Source organism: Hippoglossus hippoglossus, chromosome 9 (assembly GCF_009819705.1).
Source record: "Hippoglossus hippoglossus isolate fHipHip1 chromosome 9, fHipHip1.pri, whole genome shotgun sequence".
Taxonomy (NCBI): domain Eukaryota; kingdom Metazoa; phylum Chordata; class Actinopteri; order Pleuronectiformes; family Pleuronectidae; genus Hippoglossus; species Hippoglossus hippoglossus.
In genome coordinates this window covers 16,294,799-16,315,778 of record NC_047159.1, presented here as the reverse complement: position 1 = coordinate 16,315,778, position 20,980 = coordinate 16,294,799, and the positions used below count along the sequence as shown (strand labels likewise).

At 43.0% G+C, this 20,980-nt stretch overlaps 1 protein-coding gene across 1 annotated transcript in view; it reads right to left on the bottom strand.

The window, feature by feature from the left end:
- The window catches only part of si:dkey-40c11.2 (drebrin-like protein A), a 33,122-nt gene extending 15,455 nt beyond the window's left edge, over positions 1-17,667 (bottom strand). The window contains exon 1 of the mRNA XM_034596066.1: positions 17,280-17,667. Coding sequence (XP_034451957.1) covers positions 17,280-17,371 — 92 coding nt within the window. The 5' untranslated portion in view covers positions 17,372-17,667. The remainder of the gene's footprint in view (positions 1-17,279) is intronic.
- Positions 17,668-20,980: the final 3,313 nt, after the last annotated feature.

Here is a 20,980-nt window from a genome sequence, read left to right as displayed (position 1 = left end):
TGTGCATGTGTGCGAGTGGGAGAGAGAGACAAGGAGAGTTACACAAAGAGACAGAGAGAGAACTTTTCAACATTTTTCCTACTATACAAATTGCACAGTGAAAAACATCAGCACTGTTGTTGCGTACAGGCTGACAGGTCAGCTACCTCTTATTTTTAGCAGCTCTTATTTTTCATGATACAACAAGTCTGTGTCCAAAGAACAAAGAGCGACAAAAGTCAATCAATGTGTGTGTTCGAGAGTCTGCTGAGTGCACAATAACCATATTGTGTGCCCTGTTGAGCAAGCTGCAAGCTGGCCCTGCATGTGCGAGGCAGCAGGCTGACACTGCTCTCTCGTTTCTGTATTGTGCTGATTGTGTTGCATCTATGACTTTGTCAGGCAACACAACATATCTTTGAATAAGAACTTATCCAGAGCGCTCCAGGATTAATTAAGCTTTGTGTCACCCGCATCCTTCACATGGATAAGTCCAGTCACAATACCTAAATACAACACACTCCTCTCCCTCATTAACGGCATCCAGAGCTCAGACACCGAGCCACATTTACTGAACCTTGGTCCGCAAGAAATTCCAAAAGGTCACCGTTCACAAGCAGTCAAGGACAAAGGTCGCTGTGCCTCTGTAGGAGTCTTAATTGCATGTGCAAATTCTCCACCCACAGTGAGCAAGGCTGCACATGACGATGCACTGCGATGTGGGAGACTCTTTGTTCTGCCAGAGCTTTTAGCTAAGAGTTTGCGAAAGCTCCTGTTTTCAGACAGCTTTCTCGCCTGGACTTTACTTAATCTGTCCTGGATACTAAGAGGGAGAGAGAGAGAGGCCGAGGGGTTTGAGAACGCAGTGATTTCACACAGCTAGACAAAATATGAAAATGGTCAGAAAGTATAAAAACTTGAGTATTTCAAAGATCCTCAAGTTTGACTTGCAGAAGGATGCACATTTTTAAAATGCTAAAGATTGTAGAAGGTAAAATAAAGTTTAGGGGAATCAAGTTAACATTTTTCTTCTTTTTTAGAAAGTTTCATTCCATTTACTGCTCACGCCTCAGATAGTTTAATCAAAAGATTAACTGCATGGTTGAAACTCAAATGAAATGTTCCATCATTTCTTTGGTTCGGTGAACACATCATACCATGTAAAACGTTCTCGTTGCTGACATGAACTGAATGGATTATCTTTGACAGGAATATCTGCAAATGTTCACAGTTCTGCATGTTGCACCTTTTTGAAGCTGAGCTTATTCTTCACTGCTGTTTACTGTAGCAGAGGATGATGTTAAAACCAGTGGTAAACCACTGAATGAGGATGTGTGTAGTGAATGAATGGATATAGTTCTCCAAACAGAAGATGAGGGTTCAAGTTCCCATTACAAGTGTTTATCATGCTGAAGTGTCCTGAAGCAAGACAATAATTCTCTCAGTCAAAGTTCTCTCTCCTGTCGATGACAATATACAGTACATAAAGATGGATGGCATGACGCTGCCCAAAAGTGAAGCCAAAGCGTTTCCACTGCCACCTGGTGGCTGGCTGCAGTATAGGTCATAAACCCTGCCTCCTCCATGTTAGTGGATGGGTTAAGGGCCAAATTATTAAGCCAATATACACATCAAAGATGGTTTCAGTAATTTAAGGTAGTTCTAATCACACTGATGTATGTTCAAGTGCTCATTACTTTCAAGTGAGTTTGTTTTTCATTAGTTATTTGATACTATAAAATGGGGTGAAACGTCGTGATTGACAGCTGAGACTGACTTGTGATTGGTCGAGCACAGGCATCAATCCAAAAGTGCGCCATCCCCCCATCGCAGCTGCACAGACTCTCGCTTTAAATGACGTCATTGCCTTGAGATGACAGCGTTTGTATCTGGGATATTTTAGCTTCATTTCTGGATAGTGGGTGTCTTTATAAACAGTCTATGTGCTGACCCAACATATCCAAGTAAGCCAGTGGGATGCCATTCACACTCTCTTGCTTTGTCTGCACTTGATTAGCTATACTGTTATGCTGTAGGAACATCAGCAGTTTTAGTAGTAGTAGTAAATTTTTTCCCCCAAATAAAAGAGCAGAAAGACCCTCATCCCTTCACACATGTAACTTTCTACAGAGCTCCACTGACTGATGAGAAAAACAGATCCCTCATGTCTGTGCTCCAGCCCACCTCCAGAGTCAGCCAGCTATGACCTCACCTCTGAGAGAGGGAGGGTCGGAGAGGAGATTTAGAGAAAGAGGCCATCATTAAGGGGAATGAGTGGCATGAAAAAGGGGGAGACAGAGGAGAAGAGTAGGGAAAACAATGATGTCACCATCTGAAACATCAACATTTTTGAAGTAATTAACAATGATTAACAAATAAACAGCCATTCATCTCAGAGTATACAAAGAGAAAGGCCTCCATACAGACCATAAACATAGACGCACGCACACACACGCACACACACGCACACACACACACACACACACACACACACACACACACACACACACACACACACACAGTGAGCCTGAGCCAGCAACAATAAGGATGGTTTGTTTTGGACTACCAGAGCCCCTGTAATACCTCCAAACATGCTACACTCTACCATTCCAAGATGAACATAACAGAAGCAGATGGTGAGCTGTGCTGGAGAAGGACTTGTTTTCTCTTATCCAAGCATTTGACTACACCAGTCTCAACTCTGAACTATTTCACTGTGGTTATACACAGTACCCGAAGATACTCTTGGTATTGTAATGCTAAACACAAAGCAAATTTTCGTGTTGTGTAACTTGCACAGGTTTGGCCACAGGATCATGCGATCATTGTGTTTACCCGCGGTGCTTGCGTGAGCAATTCGTGAATTTGTACCTGCTCCCCTCCGTAAAAGAGGAGAGAATTGACTACAGAAGCCTGCAGTGCCGTCGGTTCCACAAGAGCATCTAGAGGTGCACACGGCTTGGGGATTTTCACCGTCTTTTCCAGGAGCTATTGAGGCTGACCGGTGGCCAGTTTGAGGACTTGCTAGCTCGGATCAGTGCCAGGATCTGTCTCTGGTGAGTTGTATTCGACTCGCCCAATGCGAGTGACAAAAGATGTGCGTCTATTTATGTGTTTGCATTGACTTTGTATGTAATTGCATGATGAACTCAGTGAGCCATAACTTCTAAGAACACAGGGCTCATTTATCCTCTATGTTAGCTATGTATACGGAAAAGGAAGGAGCCTCCTGTTGGTACTCTGCCCTCATTTTGCCCATATTTGTGCACATCTTCTGAAAGTGTACAGATATTGGCTAAAAAGAGCAGTAGCACCAGACATCATGGGGGGCAGTGTAGCCAAATATACAAGCAAGACAATCAAAGAACACAAGGAAGAAATGTCAACGACCAGGCCAACAGTAAGGATGCATGGAAATATATGGGCAGTGATGGCTAAATCATTTTGAAATGGACAAATCTCTTGTCGGACGTAAAGGCAAGATAATTGAGCCTTAATTGAGATTTACATACATTCTATTTTTGTTCTGATGCTCTCAGGGAGTGCATTCAATTGTACTTGTACTGTGCATTCTCTTACAATAAGCAAAAATGAACCTATAGGAATACATTTTGGACCTAACAACTAACTAACATTTCTTATATTCCTTGGTGACTTCACCATCCAACTCTCTCCATACATTTTGTGGATATCTCAAAATCTTTACTACTCAAAATTCATTACTCTGAACCCAGCACATTTATTTCCCCTCCTACTTTACAATCCTGTAGCACACCCAGCCCCTGTCACAAGCTGAAGCAATATCTCATCCTCATCTTTTCTTCCCTCGCCTCCGCACTTCCTACCCCATGTCTCTCCGGCAGAAAGATCTTGTGGGCTCGTAGGTCATTTATTCATTCCATCTTTGCCAGCGGGGGAGATATGAAAGATTTGTGGTTATGCACGCTGTTGTGATATGATGAACTGCGTCGTAAGAGAAAGATGTGAGAAAATGAATGGAGAGGCTGAGAGCTCTCACCTGGACTCACTAGATCTCAATCAGATCAGTTTTCTCTTCTCCTTTCCACACACACTGCATTAATACAGCAGTCACACCAACTCCCATGTAAAGCATACGGCAAGGCCAGTGGTTTTTACAGTGCAGTCTTTGAATGCCTATTTCATGCTTAAACTTGCTGTTCTGTATTTTCATTACACCTACCTCCCTGCACATTGTTTTTCTGATCACTTCATATAAAGCCCCCTCACTCTTGGCTCAGAGCTTGACCTGGGTTCCCAATTCTATTTTTAGCCTCGTCTCCGTCTGTGTTGGAGTGGGGAGCTCGGAGACGTCCCCAAAGCACACAAAGCTCATTTCCTCTCGCCAAACATGGGCAAAAGAAGTCCAGCCAGACCCAGCTGCTGAAAAAGCCCCCCCCCCCCCCCATTCAACATTTTGCTTATAAAATGTCCATGTGGCGACCCCAGTGGTACACGCATTCCTCTGTCCGTCTGGACAGCGGAGACATGTGGAGGTACTGAGGGTTAATGACTAGGGTTTAAGAAGTGAGAGTAGAGCGAGGAAGTGTTGGAATGAGAGACTGATAGAGCATAAAGCCAAAGAAGAGAAGAGTAGGAAAAAGAGAGAGAATTTGTCTGGCTCGTAGAGGCCTACCGGGAGGTGCAGGGTGCTCTAAGGTGATGCACTAATGTAAACACCATGACTGAGAAATGTTGCAAGGTAAACCACAGGCATGTTCTAGCTGTAATGTGGGGAAAGTTGTTGCTAGGAAGCATAAACACTTTACTTTACACAAGTTTACTTGGGTTTTATATTGTTCTGGTAAAAAGAAAACCTACAGAATTTGGCCATAAAACTGCAGCCATGAAGACTGTTCAATTTCAATCACGATTCCCAGCAACTTAAACTGGAATCACCCAATCAGAGTTCTTTCTTTTTGGCTCCTCGTGAAGTGATGAATCATGTCAAAATAATGTCGACTGCTGCTAAGAAATTGTGTTTATTTGAACACATGTCTGGGCTTATTAACTATCCCATACACTTGGAGATAAAGTGCCTGAAAGAATTAGACAGACAGTGAGGGAGATAAGGGATGTGACAGTTCCTCTAGAGGACAACTTCACATTGCATCAGTCATATTGATTATCATTTGAATGGAAAAATGTAATTTACAGCTGAATGCATTGCTCATTGGAAAACAATGCTTATGTGCTGATAAGATCACTAGGCATGATTTTGTTTTTGTGAGGTCAACGTGACCTTGGCCTGTGAGCACCCACATTTAATTAGTTAATCTGTGAGTCAAAGTGAACATTTGTGCCAAATTTGAAAGGATCGTCTCAAGGCATTCTTGAGATAGCACATTCACAAGGGGGAAGAAGAGTTCTGTGAAGTCACAGTGACTTTGACTCACACATGATTTGAATATAATTTGGCGGTCAAAGGGAAAAGTGAATGTTTGCGTAAAATTTGAATAAATTCCCTCAAGAAGTTTCTAAGCTGTTGCCAAAAAGGTGTTTTGTAAGGTGTAATGGGGAGACAACCCAAACACAAAATAACTTCAGCCACTGACTGATGCGCAGAGGCATAAAAACATATAAATTCAAAGTCCAGTGCACGGTGTCTGTTTGTATTCTAAGTGCATTTTTGTGCCAGAAGTAAAGTTAGCTCTGGGAAAGGCCAAATATAAACCACTGGCAGTCTGCATTTGTGTTATTAAGTGATGGTAGTGCCTAAAACAGAAACCTTGATCCAATAACCAAACTGTGCCAAGTCCCAATCAACAGCATTAACACAGGCCAACCAGACTGCTACTGGACACACGCACACCCTCACAGGGCTTGGTTCAGTTGACCTTTCACATTCATAAGTTCGTACTATTACTGCAGATGACTAAGACTAAACAGTCTTGATTTTCCACTACTCTTCAATGACTTTAGACAAACTTGATCTTCCACTAATGACTAATACAGTCATCTTACTACAGTGGCAACACAAAGACACTGTGTTGAAAACCTTAACTACAGCTCAGACCAACACGAAGCTGAGGGGTATGACATGAACCTGTAATATTACCTTTGAATTCTGGTTTGTCGTTAACTGCTTGAGGTAATTTATTTCGACTAAATAGCCTAGCTGTATCAGTAGTAAACTACCATCAAGTAAACTCTCAGAGCCCCACTGACCCCACAGCAAAAGTAATGCAAGAAGCACTGCTAGCTTTAGATGCCTCAAATACTTTTGAAAACTTTGACAGTGTGCAGGATGTTGAAACATGGTGGAAATGAGATCACAATGTCACAACCTTCTATTTATTTTCTTAGGTGCTGTGTCCTATCTTCTGTTGTCTTTGGCTATTCATGTAAAAAATGAGTGGAACGCCAATAATGGTCAGTTACTTTATCAACACATTGACTGGGACAAGTAAAAGTAAACTGTGCTTAGTCACCATGAAAATATACATTTGCTTTTATAGTAGAGGAATGGGCATAAAGAGGATAAATCATGTTTAACTCTAACAGCAGTTAACCCATAGGAGTACTTGTCCAAATCCACCCTCTGACTAACACTGACTGATCAGTATATTATTCGACTGGGTGGAGGACACATCTGACCCCTCTGGAGACTATTACAGACCGCTGAAGCTATTTGGGTTGAAGAGAATGGTACATAGTGGGAGAAATGATAGAGGTGAAAGAGAGCAATATTATAAGAGGGAGCATAACGTGTAGCTAAATGAAATGTAAGGAAAACTGATTTTTTTAAATGAAACAAACCGAGCACGAGGGGCAGAGGGAGAGACCGGATGGAATGTTGAAAGGAGGAGGCGAGGGAGGAAAATGCCTTTTCTCAGCAAAACACAGAGCCAGAGAAGTTTAGAATATGAGAAACTAAACAAATAAGTAATTAAATCACTGCCAAGGCCCAGTGAGAGAAAACAGCCTTCTCTGTGCTGAGGCCGATGGAAAAGAGCGGGGGACGGACAAAGAGAGGCAACAAGTGTGTTGCTGCTTTATAGCTGATCACGTCAAAATGTCCTGAAGCAGCCCACCTACAACAAACACGGACAAAACACATCATTAAGCGTTTAGACGTGGGGGCTGACACAGCAGTGAACACCACGTTGTCAGGTGATTAAATGTCAGGCAGGGGATGTAGACAACATGGACAACAGTTGGTCTCGTGTTACAGCCATGAGTTAATCCACAGATAACATTAGCCAGCGTGTAAGTAGAGCTGCACATGGACTAAAGCTAACATATTTCTGTCTGGGTAATATAATCTTACCTATCAGTAAAGACAAGCGGGTGTCATCGAGGTGAGAATTTATTTATGTATTGTGACAGGTCACTTTTTTAAACCTGGGACAGTCTTGACAGTCTTAAGCTGGGCTCAGACAACAGGAGTTTAACATCCACACTACATTTTCATTTGAAAATGCATTAACACTGTTATGGAGAAGCCTGGCTAGAAACGCTGCTGACCCTGTGAATACGTGTTAGTCTGGACAGCCAGAAACAAAGACACATGACACTCACAACAGCTTGCTGATTGGGTGTTTACCAGTGCAGAAAGGATTATTAATAATTAATGAAAAGCATTGTTGACACTGTTGTTTTTGCGAACAGCTGTTGTGCAGTAAAGTTCTGTATTTTATAATGATACAACTACTTACATGCCGAGGAGGCAAACTATTATTCGAGCAATCCCAATTTACACCGACATGCGCATGGCCAGTGTATGAGTGATATGCATTTTCAGGCAGGTTAGTATGGTCGAGGATCAAAGCAGATACAGAGCGAGGACAAAAATGAATGAAATCATAGCAATATGGATGTAGCCTTATAAATGAGAGTCTGGATGAGAAAATGATCAGAGAGACGCAATAAACAAGTATCTGTTCTCAGGTGAGATCACAACTCTCAGTTATAATATCAATGAACAGTAGCACGCTAGATGACGTTGGCCACATATACATATATATATATATATAGTATAGTATTGTATTGTGTAGTATATACAGTATTTTATATATATATATATATTTATATACTGCAGCACGCTCAGCTGCTCCGGTCTCATTGGCTGTTGTGGTTCTTCTCGGAGAGTACTGATGTAATCATCCTGAATCAATATATCAATATGAATGGTTCTGCAAACCCTCCCACTACCAGACAGTCGGGTCTGGTCAGTACCAACCAAGGCTCCAGATTTCTCCTCAGATTCTCTAGGGCACAGAATCAGGGTTAAATCAGCCTGAAATTCCTGTAGTCTAAGCCCAGCTTTACTGTTTTAAAGAGATTCACAGTAATGTGGTCTCATTCCTCTTGAAGCTTTGTGACATTATTCAGTGGGAGGAAGGAGTCTAGACCTTTTCTGGTGTGTGTGTGTGTGTGTGTGTGTGTGTGTGTGTGTGTGTGTGTGTGTGTGTGATAACCGAGAAGATCCCACATTGTGCCTATACTTTTAAATATTGAGACCTGTGCACATTAACCAATGTTAAAAGATTGTGTTTTATGACTGAATGCATTAAAACCTGACACTTGTGTGGAAGTGTCACATGGTTCAGTTCTCACACTGGTGAAGAAAGGGGCTAAAGGGCTTAGTGCAAAAACAGGCGTGATAGAAGCAAAGTTTAACAGAAGAAGGGGGCGTTTTGTGTGTTGGGGGGGGGGGGGCCCATGGAGAGGAAGGGATATATTCAAGCCACTCAAAGATAAGAGTTCACACTGGGCAAAACGATGAAAAGCACCAGGGGATGTAGATACAAAATGGGCAGGCTAAGAGGGACACATCTAACAAAGGCACACAATGGGAAACAGCAGAGAGTGTATAGGAGGTTTCCAAGGGGGCAGAAGAGTATGTGGTTATTGGGGGCAAGTGTCCTGGTGGAGGTATTACAGGGGAACTGTCGTGTCTCTATGGGGTAAATTGTTATGACAGGGAGGTTTATGGATTGTTCAGAGGAGAGGAGAGGAATGAGGGATGAGGAATGAGGGATGATAAACCTCCTAAAATCGCTGTCCACTGGGATCACTCTGGCATTTCCTGCATATGCTGTCCCACACTGCTACACACACACACACACACACACACACACACACACTCACACTCACAGAGAAATATCCTCCCTTATTATGTGATCTTTAAACACAAGATGGCATCTTATCTTCAACCATTTCCTTCAGTTAAACAAAACAAAGTCTCAAGTATCACATATCCACTTATACCCCATTTGGCCCATCTTCTCTTGATGCTTTGATTCTTTTCTCGTTCCTCTTCACCCCCCCCCCCACCTGTCCCCCGATCTTTCCCTTTCTCCATCGCAGCACGTTGCCCAGCTTCAATCATTTTCTGCTTCTGCTCTCCAATAAACCTCTCACCACGACCGCCCCGCTGAACTTCTCTTCATCCTCTGCAATGTTTCCTCTTTCCTCTCACACGTTGTCCTTTCTCATCTCCTTATCCCTCTATATTTCTTACCAAGTGTCCTCATCCCCATTCATTTGCAACCCTTTCCCAGCCTCATCAGTGCTTCTCCACTCATCTCCCCCACGTCCCATTCAGTCGCTCTCAACAAACAACCTAGCTTTCCCAGGGTCGTCAGGACAACGGAGGCCCCCCGACTCTCCTCAACCACCCACAACCCAATACTGCCACCTGTAAGTGAGCAAACAAGACAGGAGAAAGGAAAGTGGAGGTTCCAGCCCAATACCAAGTGTGACTTTGCAGCAAGATGGTAATAGTTAACCTTAAAACTGTCATGGTTTTAAGTGTGGTGCGCTTGGTAGCCATGGTGAAGTGGGAGCAACTGCTTAAGCAACTTGGCAAACACAGCTGATGACACCTAATAGTCTTGGGACAGCTGTGGGAATGAGAAAGGGGACATCCTTATTGAATTGGTCCAGTGTCGTGTTTATGTGTGTGTATGTATTTGAATGTGTCAATGCAAGTTTTTATGTATTAAGGTCTCAGAACATATGTCTGTTAGTCTCCTAACTGTAATTAAAGGCAAAGACAGCGGATTTGTGGCTGGTGCTCTGCTTGGCACGCTCACCTAATAAATGTGTCACAACACGACGAGATGTTAGATTCACAACATTCATTCATGTTCAGCAGACCTGAGATACAGGCCCTCATTGAGTTCTGTAAACAAGCTAAAGCAAGACACTTGTCATCTCTCCAATAACAAGATTTGATCCCAATCTAAGTCTAAAGGAGACGTCTCACGCTCATAGTCAGGTTCATAATTTTGATTTGGGTTATGACTTGAAAAGCTTTACATGCTCCAATGTTCAGAAAACACATCACTGTCCTCAGACACTCAATTGCTGCTGCACCTCTTTTAAACCTCTATCTGAAATGCTGGGCTTTAGCTACTGACTCTTTAAGGCCCCCCTCCCGAAAAAGCCCAGTCTGCTCTGATTGGACAGCTGGCCTACTCTGTTGTCATTGGTCAATGGCTTCCAGCATGCGTAGGAAATATCGGCCTCTGCTATCGCTGTAAGTAACTTTGTTAGGGGACATTCCTGAATAGCTGCTAGCCAAACATTATGCAAATTGTGGAAGTATTGGCCAGACTGTTGACAAGTTGTTTCAGGTTCATCTGGGAGGAGCTCTACATGTACAGAAAACCTATTAACACACTAGAGGGAAAGGGGAAAACTGAAAAAGCATAATGTGTCTCTTCATTCTTTAGCAATGAGGCAGCTGTGGGAGCAAACTTGTGGAGGCAACACCAGAGTACTCTACCTCACCATCTGCTTCAGGACTTCCACGCATGGCAGCAATGTTAAGACAGGAAGGCCACTCTCACATCTGTAATACTAGAATATGAGTTTCAATGTACTTGAGTGCCCAAAGCTTGGATTCACATATTATATATTTGGAAAACTCAGCAGCTCTGACTTTAAAATCTGTTTCTGTGATATATTGTTGCTCAGATATGCTTTAAAAGAGCCTGCGGACACACAACATCCCCATATTCCATCCCTCTGCCAATATTTGAACAAACACTAAAATACAGATGTTTTAGACAGCTTTCTGACACACCCTTGGACACACCACTCTGCCTGCTACACTCAAGGCCCATTAGTTAGATTAAACAAACAACATCCCTCATTCTGCTTCCACTTTTCATCATCACATTTCATAAAGATATGGCCGACGTTTTCCTGCATAGGGTCTCAGCCTTCATGTTGGGCTGCAAAGTACAACAAGAATGTATTTGTTTCGTCCGCTGCTGTCGGCATTGAAAAAAGAAACGTTTTCCAGAGTTGATAGAGAGGACGACTGACAAAATAATGCTTATTGTTTGCAAAAACCTTCACGACAACAAACAGATGCTGCACCTGCAGGATAAAATGTCTCAACTGTTTTGTGTTGATAATGTTTAAGTCATTTTGTGTCCAATAGAAAACTGACACCAAGACGCTTAACAGCACTATGGTGCCACCAAGTCATGAAACATTAATTACCAACCTTCTACAGGGCAATTACCAGTCACACTTCAACACGGTGTCAATTTGTGGTCTTGCACCCAACAGTTTCCATGCTAAGGAACCAAATCACGCAGAGGCACACACACACATAATAGCATACACACATAAAGTGCAACCTTCTCTTTATCAGACCCACAATTATCTTACAGGTTTGTCTTGAATCTAAATAGTGTTTAAGAGTAGTAAACAGTTGTTTGATTACTGCTTGAATCATTCTCTGAGTTCACTAAACAGAGATGCTTATAACAGCCATTATTGTCATTATCTTCCAACATGCCACCCACAGACTTCCTCACACAAGAAAACTCGGCTGAGGGTAGTTTTGCAGGAGGCACCAACCGACATACTGCTGTGGTCAGGTTGGTGTTGTGCAAAAGCTTTAGAAAAAAACAACTTTATATAACCAGAAGGCAGTATGACTGTGTCCTGATGGGGCAACTGCATGCTTAACATTTGTCTTAATGTCACACCAGGAGAGCTTCTATGGCCCAAATACTACTCAACCCAAAATAGTGCTTATGTTCTGTTGTACACCAACAAAAAAAAGCCATTTTCAGACAACACAGCAGGAGATTGTCCAGGTCAGACGAGTTCACAACATAAAAATGCCTTTTCAGTCAGGTGAGGGGTGGCATCTGGGTGCAGCATGCAGGAGGCAGGACCAATCATATAAATTCTACTGCGGAAAGTAAAGTGTTTTTGATTGGGGCACATCCACACTGGCGTCGGCCCACAAAAGAAAAGTCATCAACACATCTACTCGCTTGCTGTAAATTCAGCAGAATCTTCCTGTTGTATCCTCACATGGGCTCATTTGGACATTTGCCAGACATTTTACTGGCGGCTGGCAGGGATTCCAGAGAATTTCTGGAGCAACTGACTCGGACATTTGGGTTCTCACGTACAGCACCTCTGGATAATTTAAAGAAAATGTCAGGAGTTCAGTTTATAGAATTAGATTTAGGTCAGTGTATGGATTAGGGTTACACTTAGGCATTTCATTGAGATTGTTCAGTTTAGTGTACATTTAGGTTTTGGCAATGTATTATGGCCTCACAACTCTAGAAAGAGTTAATAATCTGTGTGTTTGGTCTGGGCACTGGCTTCAGTGTTCCTGTCCTCTGACTTCCCATTTGCAGTATCTGGCTATTTATATCAGGGATCGATCAAACGTCCTGCTCTCACTCAGCCTCATCACAACGCTGTGTGTGGCCTTTGAAGCCTTATCCTGACCGGCCGGAGGAAGCGAACCAGACGGCTTGTTTGCCTTCTGTGGAAGTCAGGAGTCAGGTGATCAGTAGGTTTTGTTACATCGCGGAAAAACGGCAACAGCCTTTACACGAAACTAGATGAGGATTACACAACAGCTTGTGTGTTGGCAACCGGTATTAATACTGTTGGGTCTCTTTTTTTGGACAGGTGAGTCTTTGTGAATCTTTAAGGAACTGAATAAAAAACAGAACTTGTTTTAGGAAGTTCAGGTCGGGGTAACGTCGTGATAAGAGCATGATGATAATGGCTGTTTATGTTTGCTAACAAGATGACTGATTTACTGCACTTCCACATAATCTCCCTGTGGATTTAAGAAACACTGTACACCTACAGTAAACACAAGCAGTGGCACTCAGTGATGTGCATCCACACACACACACACACACACACTGGCAGTCCTGCATGTTACCGCCTCTCCCCCACACCCACAGGTTTATTCCATCCAGCAGGTAACTTTATACACAGGAGCTCTTTGGGCCTCGGTTAATCATGCATGAGCCGGGGGAACTTTTGGCAAACAGCAGAAACACAAACACCACAGGCTCAAATAAAAGCTGAAATAAAGGTTCCTCCATTTATCATCAACAATAGGTTGGAGAGGAGAGGGTTGTGTGTTGTTGTAATGAAAGATTTATACAAATTTCAGACATACTGCCAAAACCACATGATAAGATGGATAAAGGTATAAATAAAACCAAATCTGCATACGTAATGAATTCAGCAGGTTAAATGACATGTTTTCAATGAAGAAGAGGACGATCTTGAGCACGATGTACAAAGTTGTTACTGAAATAAAGTGGAGGAATTAAAAATAGGTGTTTCTAGAGGTTACCGTTTGGTGACAGAACCCAGCTACACTTCTGCTAAAAAACTGAATTACCAGTAAAGGCTTTACATCGTAAAACAGTAAGTTCTCTTTAACTTCTCGTGAATATTTCATTTTCAAATCAATGAGGAACTGTTTCTACCTGGTAAAGCAATACGCGGTCTACTAAAAAACCAATAAAACTGGAATTATCCATTGTATGTGTCTGTCAATCAGTTCTATTACAATAGGATAGTAAACTTAAAGTAAACTAAACTAGAATTTCATATTCCCCATTTTAACACAGGCAACAGGCTGATCTCCTGATATTCCCCCTCTAAACTGACTAAAATTAAGGCTTTATTATTGCAATATTATTATAATATTACAACTTTATTCTCCTAATATTATGACCTTATTCTCCGAAATCAGTTTTTCCCTTTTAAGTGGCCCTAATACGCTGTCTTTTGAACTAGACTTTAAACCCAGAATGAACGAGGACAAGATGGATCGCCCCCTTAGTACTTTATCTAAACAGAATCACACTGTTGAAACAATGAAATCAGATATTTACTCAATGCGTCACTGTCGGTACTGACTTAACACAAGCACTGTGCACAGTATCAAAGTGTGGACTTCAAGAGAGACGTCTTTAAAGAAGGTGTGTTCAAAGTCACCAAGGCTCACAGATGTCTAAATGCAGTCCACACCCAATTCTGATGAAAAGAGGTCAAACTGTTCCACGGCTCAGCAGGGCTTCCCTTCTGATAAACTTAGCCAGACTTAAAACAATGCTGTAAACATTTTACTGAGCTGATTTCATCAACCTCTCTTCTTTACATGTTTGGCTGAGCTGGTGCTGCTACAATCTATTAGATATTTGGCAGGGAGACACCTCTGGGAATACGTGCTGGTTTGGAAAATTGCTCTCGTTTAAACTGTCTCACTGACTGAGCTGCGAATGTGTAAAATGTGCAGAACAAACCACTGACAGAGGCAGTTTGGTGAATTGTCAGGAACAAGGTGTTCTTTTACGTTTGCGTCCACAACTAAAACTGTCAGTCTACAATAGCTGCTTTATGCATGGCCACATTAGCAACGGTGTGTATTTGAGTCGTTTATTTTTGGTTTAAACTGGACATGAATCATGATTTCCTGCTGCTAAGAATTAGAAGTATTTCCTGCTCCGAGAATTGGACAGTGTCCTTGGGAACATGCATTTTAACTGTTTCTCTTTCTCTCTGTTTGTCAGAGCACACACAAACACAAAACACATGTGGACGGAGCAGGATTCCAGCCTACGAGCGAGACACTTTGTAGTCCTCTCCTCAGTGGTCTGGGAGACTGAGGAGAGACCTCCAAGGCTGCGGGCTGAGCAGAGGGGTCTGAATGAAGGACGCATTGAAATTGCTCCTCTTTTCTTTAGAGTCTCACCCACAAAGGGTCTGCTTCCCATTCAGGACACAAGGTCATTAGATAATACACGCAGGGACCTCAAGGCCATGCAGTGGGGGGGCGGGATCGTTCAACAACACAAGCTCCAAAGCAAACTTCTCAACGCTCGCCGACTCACTTGAGTGTTCTCTGCTAGATGCGCACACACATCCAGCCACAAATATATTCACATGCAAACTCGCCACGCATGGAAATAAAATCCCTTTAACGCACAAACACACACACTTACACACACACACACTCGCACACATGGTGGGTGTCTGTCTCGCTGGTCTGAGAGTGGGAATCATGACATCATCGTGTCCCCCTACACCCCTCCATTCAGTCCCAACAGAGTTATTTAGCCTTTTAAAGTGGGCTTAATGAATGCTGGGATCTGTGTGTGTGTGTGTGAGTGTGTGTGTGGGTGAGAGACAGATTTTGGGTAGAGGGTTGGCAGAGGCACAATCCAGATCTGTTGTTCACTGAAACGCTCTCGAATGAGGAACTGCTGCATCAGTGAAGTTATGGAGGTGTTGCCATGGGACAAAAAGCTCCGTAGTGATACTGAACATGGAAACTTTTAGACATATTTTTTCCAAACGCAAGAAAGAGTGGAAACTAAATGAACGTGTTCTGCCTGGAAAAGGGGGAACTTCTTTCCACACTGAGTCGTGAAGACGGCATATTTCAGCTTGTCGAGGTTAACACATGGCGTTCTGACTCTCATTTCCTCAAGTCGGCATGGCGTCATGAGAAGAAAAGTGGTAGAGAGGGAGATGAAACAGAGATGGACAGAATCAGTCATTTACTTCCTCATGACCACACGTGGGGGGGGGGGGGGGGGGGGGGGTTGGGTCTTGTCATTACTTCTATGAACTATAGCTTCACCTTCAAAGTGAGTGGATATAGAGAGGGGGTCACAGTGTGTGTCTAGCTCTACTTTGGAATAACTAGTGACAACATGCGTCTGTAGCTGCAGATTACATTACCACACACACACACACACACACACACACACACACACACACACACACACACACAGTATAAAAGGAGGAGAATGGGAATGAGACGGGCAGACTAAGTTTGTTTGGAGAGGAAGGATTGGGCACCATAGTGACAGACAGGCCATACTGTGTCAAAAGGACAGAACAAGACATATTTCAGGTGCTCAGGAAAACATTAAATAAAAGTTCTCCTTTCTATCTGTTAGAGTCATCATGTCGGAACGTAGGGCGATAAAACAATATCAATAAGTATCGCACTATAATCTTCATCTATCAGAAATAAAATAAAAGTTCAATATATATTGATATTATGCATTGTGTAAGCACATTGTGGCAAAACACATTGATCTGCCTCAGATTGGTTTAAAAGTGTTTGTCGTTGTCTGCTCATTTCGAAAAGGTTTTAAACTACAACATTCACTCAGGAGCAAAACTCAGTCTTTAAACTTAAAAGAAATAATGTGACATTTATCATGATAATTAACAATATACAATACATTTAGATCTTGATATAATTTTTGGCCATATTGTTTATCTATGGTAAAACAGTTGTGTTGATGCTCTAAATGCTGCTATGTTCATGCAGACCCCTCTGTGTGGCTGCTCTTCAATACTTTGTTCCTAAATGACCTTTATTCACAACATCCCTGCTCAGCATTAGTTGATTGGTAGCCTATTATTGGTTAATGACACTCATGCAGGCAGTCTGTCAAATTAACGAGCCTCTCCCTGAAAGACAACCCCTGTCAGAGATCAGCACACCAGCAGAAACATGATCCTTGGCACAAAGAATGACGCCTCGCAGCTCCTGAGGGGGGGGGGGGGGGGTGGGGGGGGGGGGAACAGCAAAGTCATGGAGCTCAGGGCCCGGGGTGAGGAGAGCGGGCCGCCGGCCAGGTGTTGCACCCTGAGCCACACCAGCACATCAGCTCTCCGAGAGGAGGAGAGGAGGGTCAACACATTCCTGTGCCACTAAACCAGTTTGCATGCATTTGTCACTGCAGGACTTGTGTAGAAAGGCGAGTCTGCGTGTTGGTCACCTCCCTATATCCCATTGGATTGATTAAAATCAAGCCTGGGTTTACGCAACAGAACCCGTGGCTGTGCGTAAACAGCTCAGGCTCATTCACCAGAAACAACACGGAGAACACGAACACGCCATGAAAAGTTACTCAATCTACTCTATAGGGATGCAGAATCATAAATGCAATAGCTCAGATACTCTACAGGGTCTGTGGTGATGCAGGTTTGTTAAAAGGCACTACAGGCGTGTGCGTTACCAGTTGGTGGAGGAGCGGGGGTTGAGGATGTCCTCCTTGGCCGTGAGCAGCGACAGGCTGTAGGTATCAAGGTTGACCGTTTGCGTGCTCATCGTGACTAAAGTTTCCAGACCACTCGCGCAGCTTCTCTCTTCACGGGTCCCGATGTTGTTCGGGCTCGGACTATCTGCTGGAAGAAGAAAAAAACAGCCACAGCCGGCAAAAGCGAGGGTCTTTCACGGCCGAGAGGAAACCTGCAGCGAGCTGAGTGCAGGTTCATGCAGTGTGGGCTTTGTAGGTCCGAACCGGGGCGATCTGTGGTGCAGGCGCTGGCTGCGTGTCTTTACGCACAGCGTGGAGGAGACTGCGGCTGCTGCTGCACACTGCTCTTTGTGCAGCGGGGTAGAATAAGTTTTCAGCAAAAAGCCCCACCTCCCGTTGAGAGAGTGGAAAGCGTAATGACTTCACTAAGCTGCTGGGTGACTCGGAGGAAAAGTGCAATGCAGCCACTAAAGCAACACGTGCAGCAGAGGGTCATAAAAATAAGTCTCATGCATCCTCATTGTTCTGTTATTCGCAGAAGCTCATTTCTGCCACTTAAAATAAAAACAGTCATTGGGATGAGAAACTTTCTCAAATAATGACTGAACTAAAATAATGACTTACAAACTAAAATAATGACTTAACAACTCAAACGACATAGTCTCCAAAAAATAATGGTTTGGGCTATTTTGCTAAAAAATAATGACTTAGTATATAATGACCCAGGATCTAAAAAGAAATATAAAAATCTCATAATTAAGGCCTACTATGTCATAATTTCAACTTTTCATCACATGATGATTTTGCTCACTTTCTCATAATTTTGCTTTACTTTTATCAACTTTAATCTCAAAATTTTGATTCGGCATCCATGTTATCTTCACATCGCCTAGTAACCATTGCTGATGATCAATAGCCAGGATCAATCCAATAGAGCTAATTATTTTTGTATAATACTATTTATATATATAATTGTAGTGGTTCATTTGAGGCAGAATGCAGAATATGAATTGTTGATGTGATATAAAGGGGCGACAGGATCTGGAGCTGTCAGTCTCTCTTTTGTCTCTATTTGTCTTTGAATTGGCCCCACTGACCCCTGGCAGACTCCAGAGAAGCCATTTACAGTTTGGGCAGCCAGGAGGGGCCAATTTCATGGGAACTGAGTCCGAAGCAGGCTTCACAGAAAAGAGGGAGCAGGGGAGGCTGCTTCAGTGCTGAAGAACAGCTGGGGGTCTGTTCAATGGCTGTCCAACAGTGACACACACACACTCAGACTGACCACACCATCACACCCACACACAAGAAACTGCCATGCATTGATGCACAGGCTGTGAACTCTGAACAAACTGCCCCCCAGACATGCACACACACACACACTCATGCACTGGTATTTGTGCGTCAGTGGCATGGGGGTTTAAGATCTTGGATTATGGGAATGTTCCTGAGCTCTGTAATTTACTTAGCAGCCACTCTCAGATAATCCAGGACAGATGTAGAGGATAAAAGTCACAGGTTTTTATTTTCACATGTGCCAGGTTCAGGCTGGATTTGACGCTGCGCAAAAACTCTGATTTCAGATCATTTTTTCCAAATACCAGGCTCCTCGCTGCTAAAAGAGAATGAGGTGTGGAAAAGGTTCACTGTAGCTGAGTAATCCTTTGGTGAAATCTGGATCGACACAGTCACCTGACACAATCACATGAGAATAACCCCTCACATTGAAGCCTAAAGAGTTTCCATCTTCATCTCTGTATTCATGCCTTTGGGTTCATTTCTTATTGTCAGGGTTGAAGCTGTTTTACGATAACGCCAGAGTAATTATTAATAATTAATAAAAGTCTTTGCTCTTAGTACAAAGCAGTTTCTTACATAATTTAACACTTTCAGGATCAAGAGAAGACCAAGCTATTGTAACGTAAAAAGATATCTAGTGTTTCAAAAATGTCTAATTACCTTCACCCCTGTTTGTTTGTTTGTCAGCAAGATGGATTTCCACAAAACTTGGTAACAGAAAGTGTTACATTTTGGTTTGAATCCTTTTTCATTGATTTCCCAGGGAATAATTCATGGATTCTGATATAAAAAAGAATCTTGACACATTTAGTGAACTGGTTTCTATGAGTGTGTGAAATTTGGCCCAGCGTGATTGAACTGAAGGGGACTGTTGGGCCTGGGCGGAGGTATGTTCTCTACTGATTTTAAAGAATCCGCGAATTACTTGCAGAAATCAGGCAAATCTCATGAATTCTGATCAACAGTCTCAGTTTCAATGCAGGCAGAGGTCATACACAGGAAGGTAGTCAGAGATGCAAAGGTTAAAAGGAATCCACATGAAAAAGAAATCACAAAATCCAAACAAGCAAAGTCAAAAAAACAAGGAAGCAAAACTTACATAGCATATAGTCCTAGACACAAAACCAGGCGATGGTCATGAGCTCGATATGAAGGACAGAGACAATCTAGTGGGAGGTGTTGTGTGAGCAGGTGCATACACTGGGTGACTGGTGATGAGGTGCAGGTGAGTGCAGTGGAAGGAAACCGAACAATGGGAGGAAGTGAAGCTGGATTCCATGACCAGAGTGAGTGACAAACAAAATAAAAACAGGAAGTGAGAGTTCAAAAATGTCCAATTACATCCACCAAGGAGGCTATGTTTTCACCCCCAGCTGTTTGTATGCTGGTTGGTTTGAAACTATTTTGCTTGGATGTCCATGGAAACTTGGTGGAAGGAAGTGCTTTATGAGTCAGGGAATCATTTTGGTGCAGATCCAGGAATCTTTATTCACTTTCTTTATCATTTTAATATAGGGCAATTAAAAAAAAAAAAAGATTCCCAGGGATTAATTCGTGGATCTTGATGAAAAAGGTCAGGCATGTTAAGGAACTGAGATTAGCGTGTGACATTTGGTGCAGCTTGATTAAAAGTGAGGGGACAGTTGGGCCTCGGTGGAGGTATGCGCTCTAAGTACCATTCTAGTTGGCGGTAGGAACAGTCACACAAACTCTTCTTGCTTGGAAAGGTAATTTCTCCCTAAAATATCCACATGTGGTCAACCCTGACTGTAAGCTGTGTGAGACATGTTGCATTATCTGTGTAAGAAAAGCATGAAGCACAGACTCTGACGCTGTTCTGGCCCAGAGCTCGCATGCCACAGGGACAGGGGGCCATGACATCCTCATGCCGCTATTATTCTTACAACTTCCTGCTATTAGAGGCTCTCCTGCCCTCCCAGCCTCTCAGCCCCACTCGCTGTGGATGTGAACTGCCGAGCTGTTATGCTCCACTTCAGAGGACTTAGGCATTTCCTCTGCTGGGGTGCGGCGGCAGTTTGTTGAAGATGGGGTCTAAATGTGGGGATGATTGTATGTCCAGTGGGGATTTTGGACCTTTGTGTGTGTGTGTGTGTTGATGGGGATTTTCTCTTCATTTACTTCTCTAATTGTTCTGCTTCCTGCCTTCCTGCCGTAGACTAATCTAAGAGAGTGTGGGTGACAGAGTGTTGACTGGTCCGGTCACAGGCAACATCCTCTCGGAGCACTCTTTAATTCAGAGTCCATTCATCAACATGTCTCTTTGACTCCATGGACTCATTGGGGTCCTTGTGACTGTTCCCCCTTTTAGTGGCATCGTATACAACATACAAAGCAAAACCCTCTGATTTGACAAAATAAAGGTC